Genomic DNA, 14,063 nt, shown 5'->3' on the forward strand with positions numbered 1-14,063 from the left:
CCAAACTAGCATACGAATTAGCGGTCTCATCCCAGCCATCAATCAAATGCCCATCGCCCACTTAGCAAGTCTTCCTGTTTGCTACCAACGGGGGCTTCACATCTACCGTCGGTATTATTATTTCCTCATTCAATCTCCTCCGTTAAACAAGTCAAAATTCCCTTATATATAGCAGCAAAGAAATGGACGAATATTGGTATCTTTTATGACGAGAGCTGATTGTGACATCCATCCATTATTATTATATTAGCCTGCCGTGGAGCATGCATGGACGGACGACGCCACAGTAGACTGAACTGCAACGTCTGTTGAACACAACGTCTGTCTGTTGCATGATGATGCTGATGATGGCTCACCCTGTTGAACCGTGGAAGCAAGTTCGGACTGAACTGCAGCAGCAATTTACAAGCCCGTTTTGATCGCGTGTGTTGGAATGGAACCGCTCGTGCCCAGGCTCTGGATGGATGGTTTTCGGCTTCCCTGTGTCTCGCTCGCACTGCTACCATCATCTCGTGACTCAAACATCATGTATGCCTGGCCTTGTTTAGTTCCTAAAAAATTTTGCAAAATTTTTCAGATTCTCCGTCACATCAAATCTTTAGACGCATACATGAAGTATTAAATATAGATGAAAATAAAACTAATTGCACAGTTTGGTCGAAATTGATGAGATGAATCTTTTAAGTCTAGGTAGTACATAATTAGATAATATTTGTCAAATACAAACGAAAGTGTTACTATTCCAATTTTGTAAAAAAATTTGGAACTAAACAAGGCCAACTTTCATCTACGTTCCAGTGCTAGATGGCTCCCCACACTAACTTGGCATAAGTTGGCCATACATCATTACATTATTTAATTTACAGAGGATAGACATTGACCAAGGCTAGAGCCTCGCATAGTCAGGGGTCACCTTCATCCAACAAACACGCTGAGTCAGATTTGTCGCGATCATTTTGGAATATATAATCCCAAAGCATCTGATTCCACTACTAAAGCTGATGATTCTTATAATATATTTTTTATGAAAAAATAAAAAAACGCAGGAAGTGGCCTACATTGAATGCACAAAATATTGTTTCCACACAGTACAAAGATAGATTGCACAATCGTCTTTGTGCCTGCTTGGATTCCACCACTAATCGAACGAAGCTGCCTGGCACTTTCCTTCTCACCTTGCACTGTCACCACACGACCCACTCCAACCACCACCTTCTTCCCTGAATCATCACCATTTTCCTTCCCAGCTTCAAGCAGCCAAACGGAAGACACCAACCAGCTACTGCGATTCTTGCGGACAACTTGACTCCATGCATGTTGCTGCTCAACCTTTCATCACTAACGGGCATGCCACAATCCAGCAGTAGCATCTGGTTGGTCAGGTCGGCGATGTCCATGCTGATTCCTGCCTAGCCATTGACCAATAATACATCCTGTTGTTGCAACGCCTCTCCGCTTCCGGCCATTGCTCAGCTCATCGGACTCAGGTTTGTTTCCTTAACCGTTACGTTTCTGCAGTGGCTTATGCTTAGCAAGATCTGCCCATATAGCTACTGCCCCCAGTGACCCACCGGCACGGCACAGTCCAGCAGTAGTATAAGGTGGGTCAGGTCGAAGATGTCCATACTGATACCTGTCTAACCATTAACTAAGATCGAGATCCTACTCCACGACCAAGCTAGAACGAACAACAGTGGCACTGCCTCACCAATTCTGGCCATTGCACAGCTCGTCAACTTGAGGTTTGTTTCCTTAACCGTTACGTTTCTGCAGCTAGTTGTGCACAGATAGTGCCCACTGTGTTGTAATTGTTATATGTCTCTGCAGCTGCTTATGAGTATCTAGATCTGTGTATATAGTTGCCACTGTCATGTACTTGTATCAATAATGAACGAGAAGTCAGTACTAGTGCCGCGATGGCTGCATGTACAGATGGCAGATGATTGAATCTTTGTTGTATAAAATTGAAATGCAGTGTTGAAATTAACATCTGTTCTAATTTCGTTACAGCAAAAACGGAAGTTCCCAATCATGGCCGGTGTCCTAGATGCTTTGGCATCCTACATCCAAAACATGCTTCTGCAGATGGCGGCAGAAGAGGTGCATATGTTGCTTGGGGTGTCCGGTGAGATTGACAACATGGACATCAAGCTTCGGGATCTAAAGAACATCCTTGCTGATGCTGATAGGAGGAACATCACTGACAAAAGCGTCCTAGCATGGGGGATAGAGCTAAGGAATGCTATGTATGATGCCACTGATATCCTCGACCTTTGCAAGCTCAAGGCTATGGAGCAAGGCCAAAGGCATGATGCCGGATGCTTCAACCCGTTGCTCTTCTGCATACGGAATCCCCTACATGCCCACGATATTGGAAGCCGCATCAAGAACCTTAACAAGAGGCTAGACGACATCAAGGCACGTGGTGCATCATTCAACTTCCTGAACCTTAGTACTTATGAGGATCGTGGAAGAAATGTGATATCATATGGTTCTAGTACCCGTGAGACATCGGGGGGCCTTGTTGAGTCTGGTTTGGTTGGTGAGAAGATTGAAGAGGACACAATAAATCTTGTGGAGATGCTAACAAAGAAGTATCCTACCGACGACAACAAATCCAACAAAATAATGGTTTTCTCTATTGTGGGAGCTGGTGGGATTGGTAAAACCACCCTTGCTCAAAAGATCTTCAACAATGAAGTCATAAAGGATGAGTTCAAAAAGAAAATATGGTTGAGTGTCAACCAAGGCTTTGATGATATTGAAATGTTAAGGAGGGTTATTATCGAAGCTGGTGGAAACCACCATGATTGTGGAAATGCAAAGGTGTCACTAGAACACACTCTAATAGAAGCTTTGAAGGGACAAAAAACCTTATTAATAATAGATGATGTCTGGGACAGCCGTATATGGGAAGGCGTGCTTAGAACTCCCTTTGTCAATGCCATGCTAGCTGAAGGTAGCCGTGTGCTGGTCACCACAAGGCATGACACAGTGGCACGTCAGATGAAGGCGGAGGAGCCCTACCATCGTATTGACAGACTTGGGCTTGAAGATGCATGGATGCTGCTCAAGAAGCAGGTTCAAGTTAATCCATACATTTATTACTTTTCATTAATCATGCGTTATGTTTTCTAGCTGCATCACTTTATTTGCTTCTATCTTAGTAGTGGGAACTAGATTCCCTGTCTTGGCAGCAACTTCTATTTTTCTTCTTTGTTTCAACCATGTAGTTCTATGGTTGTGACCTTCGAAAAATAAGATAAAGAAACAAAATGACATACTTCCTTGCGTTAGCATTGTAATATCTTGCATATGCAGTCATGTAGACTCCACATATAGTGCAGGTATTCACTTTTTTTGTTAAAGCAATTCAAAATTGGACATTGTATTACACTCCCTCCTTTTTTTAAAAGAACTTGAGATCTGTAGGTTCGATTGGATCTGTAATTGGCTGTAATGTAGGCAATATGAAATGGCGAATTAGTAACTAATTTAAATTCACAAACTAAGGAAACCATAATAAGTATGTTTATCACTATTCTTTTTAGAGTAAAATAAAAAAAAGGTCTTTGAAGTTATTCTGTATGATGTTGTCTGATCCTCAAACTCTCAAAATGCTTGCATTGTGAGGTTATAGAAATTGTCCTTGTATGGAATGTAAGTCCCAAGCCCTTATAATGCTACTTTCATCCACAGGACTTGTCACGTGTTGTCATCTAGTCTTGTTCTTAATGAGCCCTAACACACTATACACCCTCATGTGGCATGTCACAATTGATCCATTTGTGGTTCAGTATTGATGAGTAGTCTAACACGAGGTTATGTATATCACACATATTGGGCTGTTGCACTATATCCGAGCGAAGAGAGAGAGAGGGGGAACTCGGGATGGTGGTCCAAAGGCCAACATATATGTGTGGTGCCCATAGATAGAATCGACTAGTACAGATATTATGAGACATATAGGTAGCATTTGGTTAGGAGATAAGGTGGGATGGAAGAATGATCTTGTCTCTGGTTGGAGGGATGCAGTGACCCTATTTTCTTTTTGGTTGGAAAGCGATGGGACCAATTTGTTTTCTATTTGGTCTTAGATATAATAACTCAAATCATGTGGGTCCCATTTGGCAGTTTTAATTCTCTTTTTCTTCCTCCTCTCCTTACCTTGTTCACGAACTGTAGCCACCCAAAGGACTCGCAAGTGCGACACCCTCTGCCTCCTCCCGTTGAGTCGGCCATGGCTTATGCCACCTGCTTCATGTGTAGCCACCCAAAGGACTCGCGCACGGTGGCTCCTAAAAGGTTGCACGACGGCAGCCTCTGAGCTCACGCGTGGAGGCTCCTCTTATCTCGGCACAGTGGTGCCCCCCCAAGGTCATGCAAGGCGGCAATCTCCCGAGCTCGCGCGATGGTGGCCCCCTGTGCTCCTCGTCTTCATTGACCTCCCGTATGTGCACCTCCTCTTGTCTTCTTCCTCACCAGTGAGTGGGCTTGTCCCACCTCAGGTGACCCCCTGTTCGTCAAATTTCTGCACAAGCACGCATGTGAGCAACTATCGTGGTCGTGTAGCCACCATGCTTGCGCAGCCAAATAGAATTGGGGTATGAAATAGTTTAAGGATCTAAATGTACAGTTTTACATTTAGTGATCTGATAGAAGATGCCGTAGTTTAGAGACTATGGGTGTAATTTGCTCTATGACAATGGTTGGAATCGCTTCCAATCGCCTCCCATCGCCTCCGCTAAAAACTTTTTTCTTGATTTAATTTGTGGAAGGGTAATAACATCATTGTACAAGGTTCTCTGAAACCCCAACCCCTATCATCGGCAGCGACGGCTCCCTGTAACACGCATTGGTGGACGCAGACGGGTGGAACTCATAGAAGATTTAAAAAAACTTAAGAAGAAGATTTTTATCTAACTAGCTATAGTACTTGAATCAAACATCCTATCTATGTTACTCAAAATATTACTTTTACAATTATGAATTTACCCTTTTACCCTTCATTAAAAAAGAAATACAAAAGGAGAAATTACCGCTCCTCTATTTAGGGTCTTAATTCCTATAATTTTGGAGGCGATGGGAGGCAATGTGACATCTATGGCCCACCGACCATAGACACACCTATTGCCTCCCATCACCTTGCTTCCATCGCTTTGCTTCTCATCGCCTCTCCAACCATTGTAAAAATATTAATTATAGTATTATTACTGGACGTACGTGTATGTGGAGAAGGCATTGCTTATGAATTGTATACAACAGTATTTAAAATTGATTTTTGAACGTGAAGCTGGTGGAAGCGTGATATATAGCAAAGAATCCACATACCAACGCTAAACTCATGGTGGCAATTAATGTACATGCTTTGTAAACTGCAATTGCCCACTGGGTGAAATCTAAGGAAGAGTGGGCCAAGAAACTAATATTAGACCTAGTACCACTTAGAATATTAATTATTTTATAACAAAATTTGAAACTAAACCAACCGCATTTGTTGGGAGTAGACTATACAGCTTTCAACCGTTTATTTGTATTGGAATGCACGAGGATATTACATGCTGAGTTATTAGTGTAGTGTACTGGCACAGTAGCGTATATATGGATGTGTGTCACTTGTAATGGAAACAATTATTTCTAATATTTTTGCTTGGCCATACGTACGTTTGTGCGCACCTTCTAGTGAGCATTCTTCCTCAATGTTGAGTTTTGTTTGCACGAGCACTGTAGCTTTATTACACAGAATTTCTATCGACTATTGCGTCAACCCATGTTCTGGCATGGGCTCGAATTTTATGAGATATAAGTATTAAGTATTGTTCTGGTCATTTCAAATTATAAACCATTTTGGCTATTAAAGATATATTATTTTTCATTGTACCTAACAGTATATCTAAGTGTATAGAAAAAACTATATACTTTCGAAACATGTTATAATTTGAAATGCGCGGAGTAGATCTGAATAATAATGAAATAGTCATAAATTATATGTTTTTCTCTTTGTCTAATCTCTAACATAATAGACATGATAGATACTCTATAGTCTATATCTAGTTATCATAAACTTATTAGTTACTATTTTTTCAACAAACTAATCTATATATTTTTATCCATATTACTTCAAATATGCAATTACTTTGAAACCTTACCATTAATCACGGTGGCTCTTGTTTTGTTATGTATCAAATTTCTTATTGACTGCATCAGATTTATTTTTTCTCTCCTTAAGTTAAGTTGAACCCCTTATGCTTATTGTATCTTTCATTAACTCTTCTTTTTGTATTTTTGAAATAAGAATTTTAGGACATAGTTTACATTCTTAGGAACTACAATAGCATAAGACATCATTTGAAACATACACCATATTGCTTAAGATAAGCCACAGAGCTTGAAGTGAGTTCACAAACATGATGGCTAAGGAAATATTAACCTCAAGAGAATTTTTTATTCTATTGCTAAGGAAATAACTTTTTTGTGATTAAACATAACATATTTATTCCATTGCTCATGCATGATGGCATTACGTGTATATTTACTTTAATCAAATCTTACTATATGTGTTTTATGAGAATTTCTAGGATCTATCTTTTGTTTTCCTATCAAGTCTTGTGACGATTAACATGCAAGCTCTAGTAGAAACGTCTTGTTAGAATTTATAGTATTTATCTTTTTTCTAGTGTGATATGTATTTAGTTGAAAACTAAACTTAAGATATATAAACTCTTGATACAACTCTTTTTTGACATTGCAAATCTACATTTATCTTTTAACTTTGAATTAAATTGTTGCAATTTCTTCACATGTTAATTAGAAATTCTGGTATTCTTTATCTTTTATTCAAAAATCATTTTTTATTATAACGAATATAGGTCCAGTAGTATTGTTTTCCACATATGCTAAAATTTGGCTTGCATTCTGACAGTAAACATGTTCAATTTGTTATGTCATACGATTATGTGTTGTATTATTGATATATCATATTGTGCATAAATTTAAGTTGACAATATTGATATGACATAATGTTTCAGTAAAAACATATAAACTTGTTTAAAATAATAATTATTGAATTTATTATCACGGAGTATAGATATAAAGTGTTATTGCTACATCGTTTGCTATGTGAACATTTTTCAATGTTTCATAACTTTTAAAATAAATGTTATCCAAATTTATACATGTTTATTTGATATACATGGTGCAACATTGCATTTAGTTATTTTATTTCACGATTATTGAATTATGCAATTTAGAAATATATACATGTACCATACTTTTTGTTAATATTGATATTTTTAATAGTATATATTACTATTTACATGTCAATTTTAGATATGTTTTGTTTATCTTCAATTCTGGCTAAGGTACATACAAAAATAAATTTAATACCTTGCATTATATTTCACAAAGACATAAATGGATAGGTTCAACACAAACATAGAATATTAATTTGCATTATTTTTCATAATGATAAAGGTGGGAGAATTTATAATTAGGAGGCATTTTAAATTATGTTCCATAAGGGTATATTGGGTAGTTTAGATACAAAGTTAGAATATTATTTTTTATTATCTTTCACAATGACAAAAGCAAGGTAATTTAGACACAATTTTAGGGGTTTATTTAAATTATGTTTCATAATCGCCAACGTGGGTAATTTAGATGAAAAATCAGGGAGTGATTTTGAATTATTTTTTATGATGACATACATGGGTAATTTATATACAAATATAGAGGGTTATTTTGAATTATCTTTTGTAATGTCACAATTGGGTAAATTAAATGCAAAATTCGGGGTTACTTTATTGTATTTTCATAACGGCAGTAGTGGGTAATGTTTTATAAACTATAATAGATGCAATGGCTATTATCACTGATGATATTAGAGTTTATCAAATGAAAGGCTAGATGTTTTTTATTATTGTCATAATTTGGAGGATTTATCTTTTTACTAGCATTTTGTTATGTCTCTGTTGGGGTCTCTAATTAGAATTTATAGGATTTATCTTTTCTAGTTTCTGGTGAGAATTAACGTGGTGTCTCTGTTGGGGCTTCTAATTAGTAATAACTAGGAGGATTCCCCGCGCTTTGCTGCGGGTATGAAAGAGGAATATAAATATGGTCTCACTATAGTCTATTATGTCATCTATATATAGTTTTAGTAGTCAGTTTCAAAAGAGAAAGAGAGGAGATCACGTGAGAAAATAATTGCTAGCAGTATGCATGCATGGTCATGTGTAGGTAGTTGCATCCACTGCTGGAACCATTTGTGAGTGGGCTAAATTGCATGCAGCAGCAGAAGAAGTGGATGATGATGCAGCAGAAGAAGTGAAACTTTTTGGATCTAAACAATGCCTTAGTTGCATATGCATAAAGTATAATATAAAAAAGGATGACCAATAATTGTGTGCTAGAGATCCCATTTCTTCTTGATGTGCTTTGCATTGGTAGCATATCACAACACTGCACGGTAAATTATTTTTTGTCTAATTGGCCTGAAATTCTTGCAGGCTGTCAGAGATGTGAATGATGAGCCGCAGGTTGAAAATTTAAAGGATATTGGCTTGATACTTGTAAAAAAATGTGATGGTTTACCTCTTGGGATCAAAGTAATGGGAGGTCTCCTGAGTCGGAAAAGGATAACACGAACCGACTGGCAAAAGGTCTTAGATGATTCTCTATGGTCAATATCACAAATGCCTGAAGAGCTAAATTATGCAGTATATCTTAGCTATGAAGATCTAGACCCTTGTTTGAAGCCTTGTTTTTTGCACTACTCCCTCCTCCCTAGGGGTACAGTTTTTTTTGTTCATGAAATTGTTGGAATGTGGATTGGTGAAGGATATGTTCATGGAACATTACGTGACGACCTAGAAGAAATAGGAAGGGAATATTATAATGAGTTAATACAGCGGAACCTTATTGAGCCAGATATCAAGTTTATTGATCAAAGTGTTTGCAACATGCATGATGTTGTCCGGTCATTTGCTCAGAACATGTTCCGAGACGAAGCACTCATAACTCACAATAGTAGAATTGGGATTGACAAGCTTAAAGCACAAAAGTTTATGCGGTTATCTCTCGAAAGCAAACAATCGGAACAATCTGATTTGGAGTGGTGTTCTCTACAAACACAAATGTCACTGAGAACAATGCTTTTATTTGGTAATATAAAGATTCAACCAGGTGATTCATTTCGTTCTTTTTCAAGTCTCCGAACACTACACTTGGGCAGTGTAAATATTGTTGCAATACCCGAATCTTTGTATCAGCTGAAACATCTGAGGTATCTGTCAATAGAAAACAGTAATATATCTAAGTTATCAGAAGACATTGGCAAGTTGAAATTCTTGCAGTTCATTAGCCTTTTTGGTTGTCCGAGTTTGACCAAGCTTCCCAGTAGCATTGGACTGCTACATGACTTGAGGTATCTCTGTCTTCACAGAACAAATATAAGTGTTGTACCAAGGGATTTTTGTGGTCTAACTTCTTTGAGGAAATTATATGGATTTCCAGCCCACATGGACTGTGACCGTTGTAGTTTGGAGGAACTTGGGCCTCTCTCCCAGCTAACTGAACTTAATATCAGTTTCTTGGAGAATGTAGCTTCTTCCTCATCTGCTATACAGGCCAAACTTGGTGGAAAGAAGCGCCTAAGGTATCTCTCACTGGGTTGCACCAGTAGACTTGGAGATGATGGCCTGTTGGTAAAAAAGGAAGAAGGGATCTCTGAGAAAGCCAAGAGACAAATCGAGGAGGTCTTTGATGAGCTCTGCCCTCCGCTTGGCTTAGAAAACCTTAACATTGAAGGGTATTTCGGTGAGCGGCTCCCAAGATGGATGATGTCAGCAGCAGCAGTTATGCCGCTTAGGAGCTTGAGGACTGTTACGATGGACAACTTGGCCTGCTGCACAGAGCTTCCTAGTGGCTTGAGTCAGCTCCCCTGCTTGGAGCTTCTGCAGATTGTTCGTGCCCCAGCCATCAAGTGTGTTGGGCATGAATGGCTACAACCAAACAATCAATTAGGTTTTGCGTTTCCCAGACTGCAGGAGCTGCACTTTGAGGGAATGGTCGAATGGGAGGAATGGGAGTGGGAGGAACAAGTGAAAGGCATGCCTATCTTGGAGTTGCTTAAACTGAAAATGTGCAAGTTGAGGCGTGTGCCACCAGGCCTGGCCTTCCACGCAAGGGCTTTGAAGAAGTTATGTATATATGGTGTGAAGCATCTAAGCTCTTTGGAGAACTTTGCTTCTGTGGTCCACCTGGACGTGTTTAGAAACACTCACCTGGAGAGGATCAGTAATCTACCAAAACTGCAGAAGCTCGTCATCGTCATGTGCCCAAAGCTGAAGGTAGTGGATGGCATGCCTGCACTCCAGAGACTCAATCTGGAGGATTATGACATGGAAACAGTCCCCAGGTATCTGCAGGATGTAAACCCAAGGCATTTGCTGCTGCATTGTTCCATATCGCTGCTCACATGCATAGCAGCAGGGAAATCTGGTCCTCAGTGGGACAAGTTCAGCCACATCCAGCAAGTCAAAGCTGCAAATGAAGAAGGCTGTCCAAGGAAGTGGTATGTGCTCTACACAAGGAACCCTTACCGCTTCGAGACAAATATCAGCCGCTCTGCTATTGCCCAAGGTAAATTAACACAGCCGCCTTCCAATGTAATTTATTTTTTGGCACTCTGTTTTCCTCGGTTTCCTTCAATCAGTTCAATTCATCTTCTGCAGCTCACGGACGCCGCATATGGCTTGCTTACTCGGAAACATGTCCCATTGAAGATGAGTGGCCCACAGGAGGACACACGTATGTAGAAAAACGTATGCCCCTCTGCGTACGCTTCAGGTAAAAAAGTTGGCTACACGTTGATTGCTTCCCTCTGTTTCAGTAATTGTGCATGCTTACACCTCCTTGACACGTGATTAATTGAACATGGCAAGTTCTTTACCATTTCATTTCGTCCGTGCAACGTATTTTTGCAACATGTGCAGGTGCAACGCCTATCGCCACTTGAATGGCTGGTTTGATGAAGCGTGCCTGCACTGCCATGAAGCCGACAACATCGCTTCCCCATCTGATCAGTGGACCCAAGGAGAAGTGCTTTCAGCCCGTATAAAGACTGTTTGGGCATGAGTGGAGGAAACGTCTTTAGTTTAGTGTGAGTATGTGCATCTTGGCTATTCCTTGATCTGCTTCTGTACCTTGTGTATAAGATCCTCAGCTTGTGTATGTTCATTTTACTGCTTATTAGGGGCTTGTGTTCGATCTTATACTGTAACATCTAGAATACGTTTATTGCGTTAGAAGTGTAAAGTGGTAAAATAATAATAATTGTAATTTTATCCATCACTCAAATGAATGATCAGAGATTTTAGATGCGTAGAGCTCGTCGAATGCTTTCAGTTGCACTACTCATATGTATTGTTTGGAATTTGGATCATGGAGATATAAATTTCAGAAGTTTTAAGAAAGAAAAAATAAACAGGACCTTTTACTGTAGTGTGACGCGTGGTGGCCTTTTATATCCGCTCCAAGGCCTTTAGGTTCCATCCATAGCTTTTCATATTCAGGATAAAAAAAAAGAGGAGAGGGGAGAAAAGAGAAAGGAGAAGAGAGAAGGGGAGGATAGGGCCTAGGGTTTTGCCGCCGTCGTAGCCGCCGCCGCCGCTGTCGGTCATCCGTGGTGGTCGTTCTTCCTTCCGTGGAAAATACGGTTTGGTTCTACCTTGTATCTTGGCTGTCCCATTGATCTACCATGTCCCTTTTACTGTCCATGAGGGCTTAGCCATGTTTGGCGTAGATCGGAATAACAAGGCTTTTATGGCGGCAAGGATCGTGGCGAGTTGGATCGGAGATAATGGAAAGGTGAAGAGGCGGAGAAGAAGGAGTAGACGCCAGGAGTTTCGGCGTCGTGCTCGCTGTGGTTCTCTAGGTGAGAAGCCAAATATTAATCCCCTTCATCTGATCAAGTTTTGCGGATTAAATCGCTTATTTGGGATTGGGTTTAGTGGAGAAATTCTTGAAGTCATTTTCGTTCATGTCCTGAAATTCTCGTCAGACTGAGCAGTCACTGTTCATCGTAATGTTATGGCATTTTAGAGGCTTTAATAATTTTTGAGCCTGTGGACAAAGTTGTAGAGGACTTCATTATCTTTCTTTGGACGCCAAGAACTCTGTCAGAGCAGTTATATTTTGTGAGATATCGAGTTTTCAATCTGACTGTTTTCCAGTGACGAAAATCTGGACAGTTTTGGATCTAAACAGTTTTTGACCCTGTTAATGAAATAATTAGGTCTTTGATTATTAACAAATGTTTTAGGATTTTTGTTAAGCTTTCTAGATTGGTAAAGTTTGTAACTTTTGAATAAGTATATCACCAGTTATGAATTTTTGAAGTTTGATGTTCTGTTTTGAAGGTCAGAAATATTCAGTTGTGTTCTATGGTTAATTATACCATCTTGCAGATCTCTGATGCAAAACCTTACAATACAAAAGTTGTATATAACAGAGTTTTACATGATCTGATAAATTATGGTAATTTTTGGATGAGTATTCTGAAGTATATGAAAAAGAGAAGAGTCGGTGCTGCTGTCTTGATCGGTAGCGCAAACGGTAGAGGCTTGAATGTCGGGTTTGGGGCGCATTAGTGCGTATTTGTTCTTACTCTTGCTTGTATGTTGGTGTATGTACTGAGTAGTATTTGTGATCAGGTGGTAGCACTTCAGAACATCGCTAGTGTTTTTGTTCTCCTTCGGTAAAGTGGCAAGTGAATGTAGCGGTGGTTTGCTACCGTTTTGGCTTGTTATTTTTATCACCTACAGTTTATTGTCTATAAGAATGTCATCCCTCTCATATCTAAAATTTATGATTTTGGTATATTTAGTCTTAGTTAAATTGTGGTCTTATTTAAGTATTTATGGTGATGGTATTATTTTATATTGTTATTTGTGGCTAGCCCACAAACTTGAATTTGAAGTCGGAGTATCATTGGTGATTTATTAATTTTATTGCAACATGCCAAGTGCATTGCATCATTCATTGGCATTGGAAGTTATGTCTTGACCTATGGTCATGACTGTACCGGTATGCATCATGGGATGCAGCTCCACACCTTGTTGGGTGTGCAGGCAGGAGACATATGCATTGCATTCATATGCATTCATGAGAAGTATGTTATTGAAGAGATTTTATCCACGTTATTATGAAGCTCTGTATTATTGGCTATGTTCCAAATTGGAAGACTGTTACTTTTAGTATGATATTATGTCAATTGAGAACATCATATTAAATTGATGTTAATTCAAATTGTGGTTTCAATAGCTTGTCAAAACAAGTTCGCTTGCTGAGATGTTTCGTCTCACCCTTGCTTTACTCAATCCAGGTACTTGATGCTTACTTGGAAGGAAAGGGACTTAGCTGCACGTCACACACTTATTCATTTAGAGACCTTGTGTTTTAATAAATAATAATTTGGTTTGCTTATTGGTTTTGAAGGCGGTTGTTAAAGTGTGGGTGTTAAACTTAATTCTTGTTGAAGTAACTTATTTGCGTTAGGATGTTCATTAATCCTAGTTTGGTATTTCAGTATTTTTTTTTATATTTTATTCTTCCGCTTGCTATAAATACAAAGAAGATACTGTCAAATTGTTTATGGTTGTGTGCAGCTGTTGTTTGTGTAGTCTAGTAGCATCCCGGTGTATTTGTGGTTTTCGGGGTGTTACATATACAGTATGGACACATGCCACATTGCAGAAATAAATGTTCTATCTGCTACTGAACATGTACACAGATTGCAAAATTATATGTTCTGTAATTTCACTATTTTATCAGGCTTACGATAGTGAATGGTAAACTGGTTGTGATGTCATCAATGGACTCATGGCACACTGCAAATACATATGTGTTACATTTCTTATGAACTTTTATGTTTTTTTATTCTGGATTGGAGCATGCTCGCACTCCAAATCCTCCAATAGCCCTTTGCTCAGTGGAGACAAATCTATAACCAGGTGTGCCCGGAGGATATCCCAGCTGCCCGTAACCAAATTCCTCCAATTACT

At 39.1% G+C, this 14,063-nt stretch overlaps 1 protein-coding gene across 2 annotated transcripts; it reads left to right on the forward strand.

Moving 5' to 3' along the window:
• LOC8070694 (putative disease resistance protein RGA4) lies at positions 1,042-13,804 on the forward strand. Of its 2 annotated transcripts, XM_021461744.1 has the most exons (7): positions 1,042-1,487; positions 1,654-1,742; positions 2,011-3,081; positions 8,508-10,641; positions 10,734-10,848; positions 10,995-11,161; positions 13,385-13,804. In XM_021461744.1, the coding sequence occupies exons 3-6, from the start codon at positions 2,032-2,034 to the stop codon at positions 11,134-11,136; spliced, it is 3,441 nt and encodes a 1,146-aa protein (XP_021317419.1). In that variant the 5' UTR covers positions 1,042-1,487; positions 1,654-1,742; positions 2,011-2,031; the 3' UTR covers positions 11,137-11,161; positions 13,385-13,804. The 2 variants fall into 2 exon arrangements, with proteins under 2 accessions (XP_021317419.1, XP_002449066.2); XM_002449021.2 differs by lacking the exon at positions 13,385-13,804 and having other exon boundaries at positions 10,995-11,381.

Source organism: Sorghum bicolor, chromosome 5 (assembly GCF_000003195.3).
Source record: "Sorghum bicolor cultivar BTx623 chromosome 5, Sorghum_bicolor_NCBIv3, whole genome shotgun sequence".
Classification (NCBI taxonomy): Eukaryota; Viridiplantae; Streptophyta; class Magnoliopsida; order Poales; family Poaceae; genus Sorghum; species Sorghum bicolor.

What these genes read in the sequence shown, in the direction of transcription:
- LOC8070694 (XM_021461744.1), top strand. Translation starts at nt 2,032, where the DNA reads ATGGCCGGTGTCCTAGATGCTTTGGCATCCTACATCCAAAACATGCTT. An exon ending in CCGCTCTGCTATTGCCCAAG is followed by an intron (nt 10,642 to 10,733) that starts GTAAATTAACAC and finishes CATCTTCTGCAG; the next exon opens with CTCACGGACGCCGCATATGG. An exon ending in CCCCTCTGCGTACGCTTCAG is followed by an intron (nt 10,849 to 10,994) that starts GTAAAAAAGTTG and finishes CAACATGTGCAG; the next exon opens with GTGCAACGCCTATCGCCACT.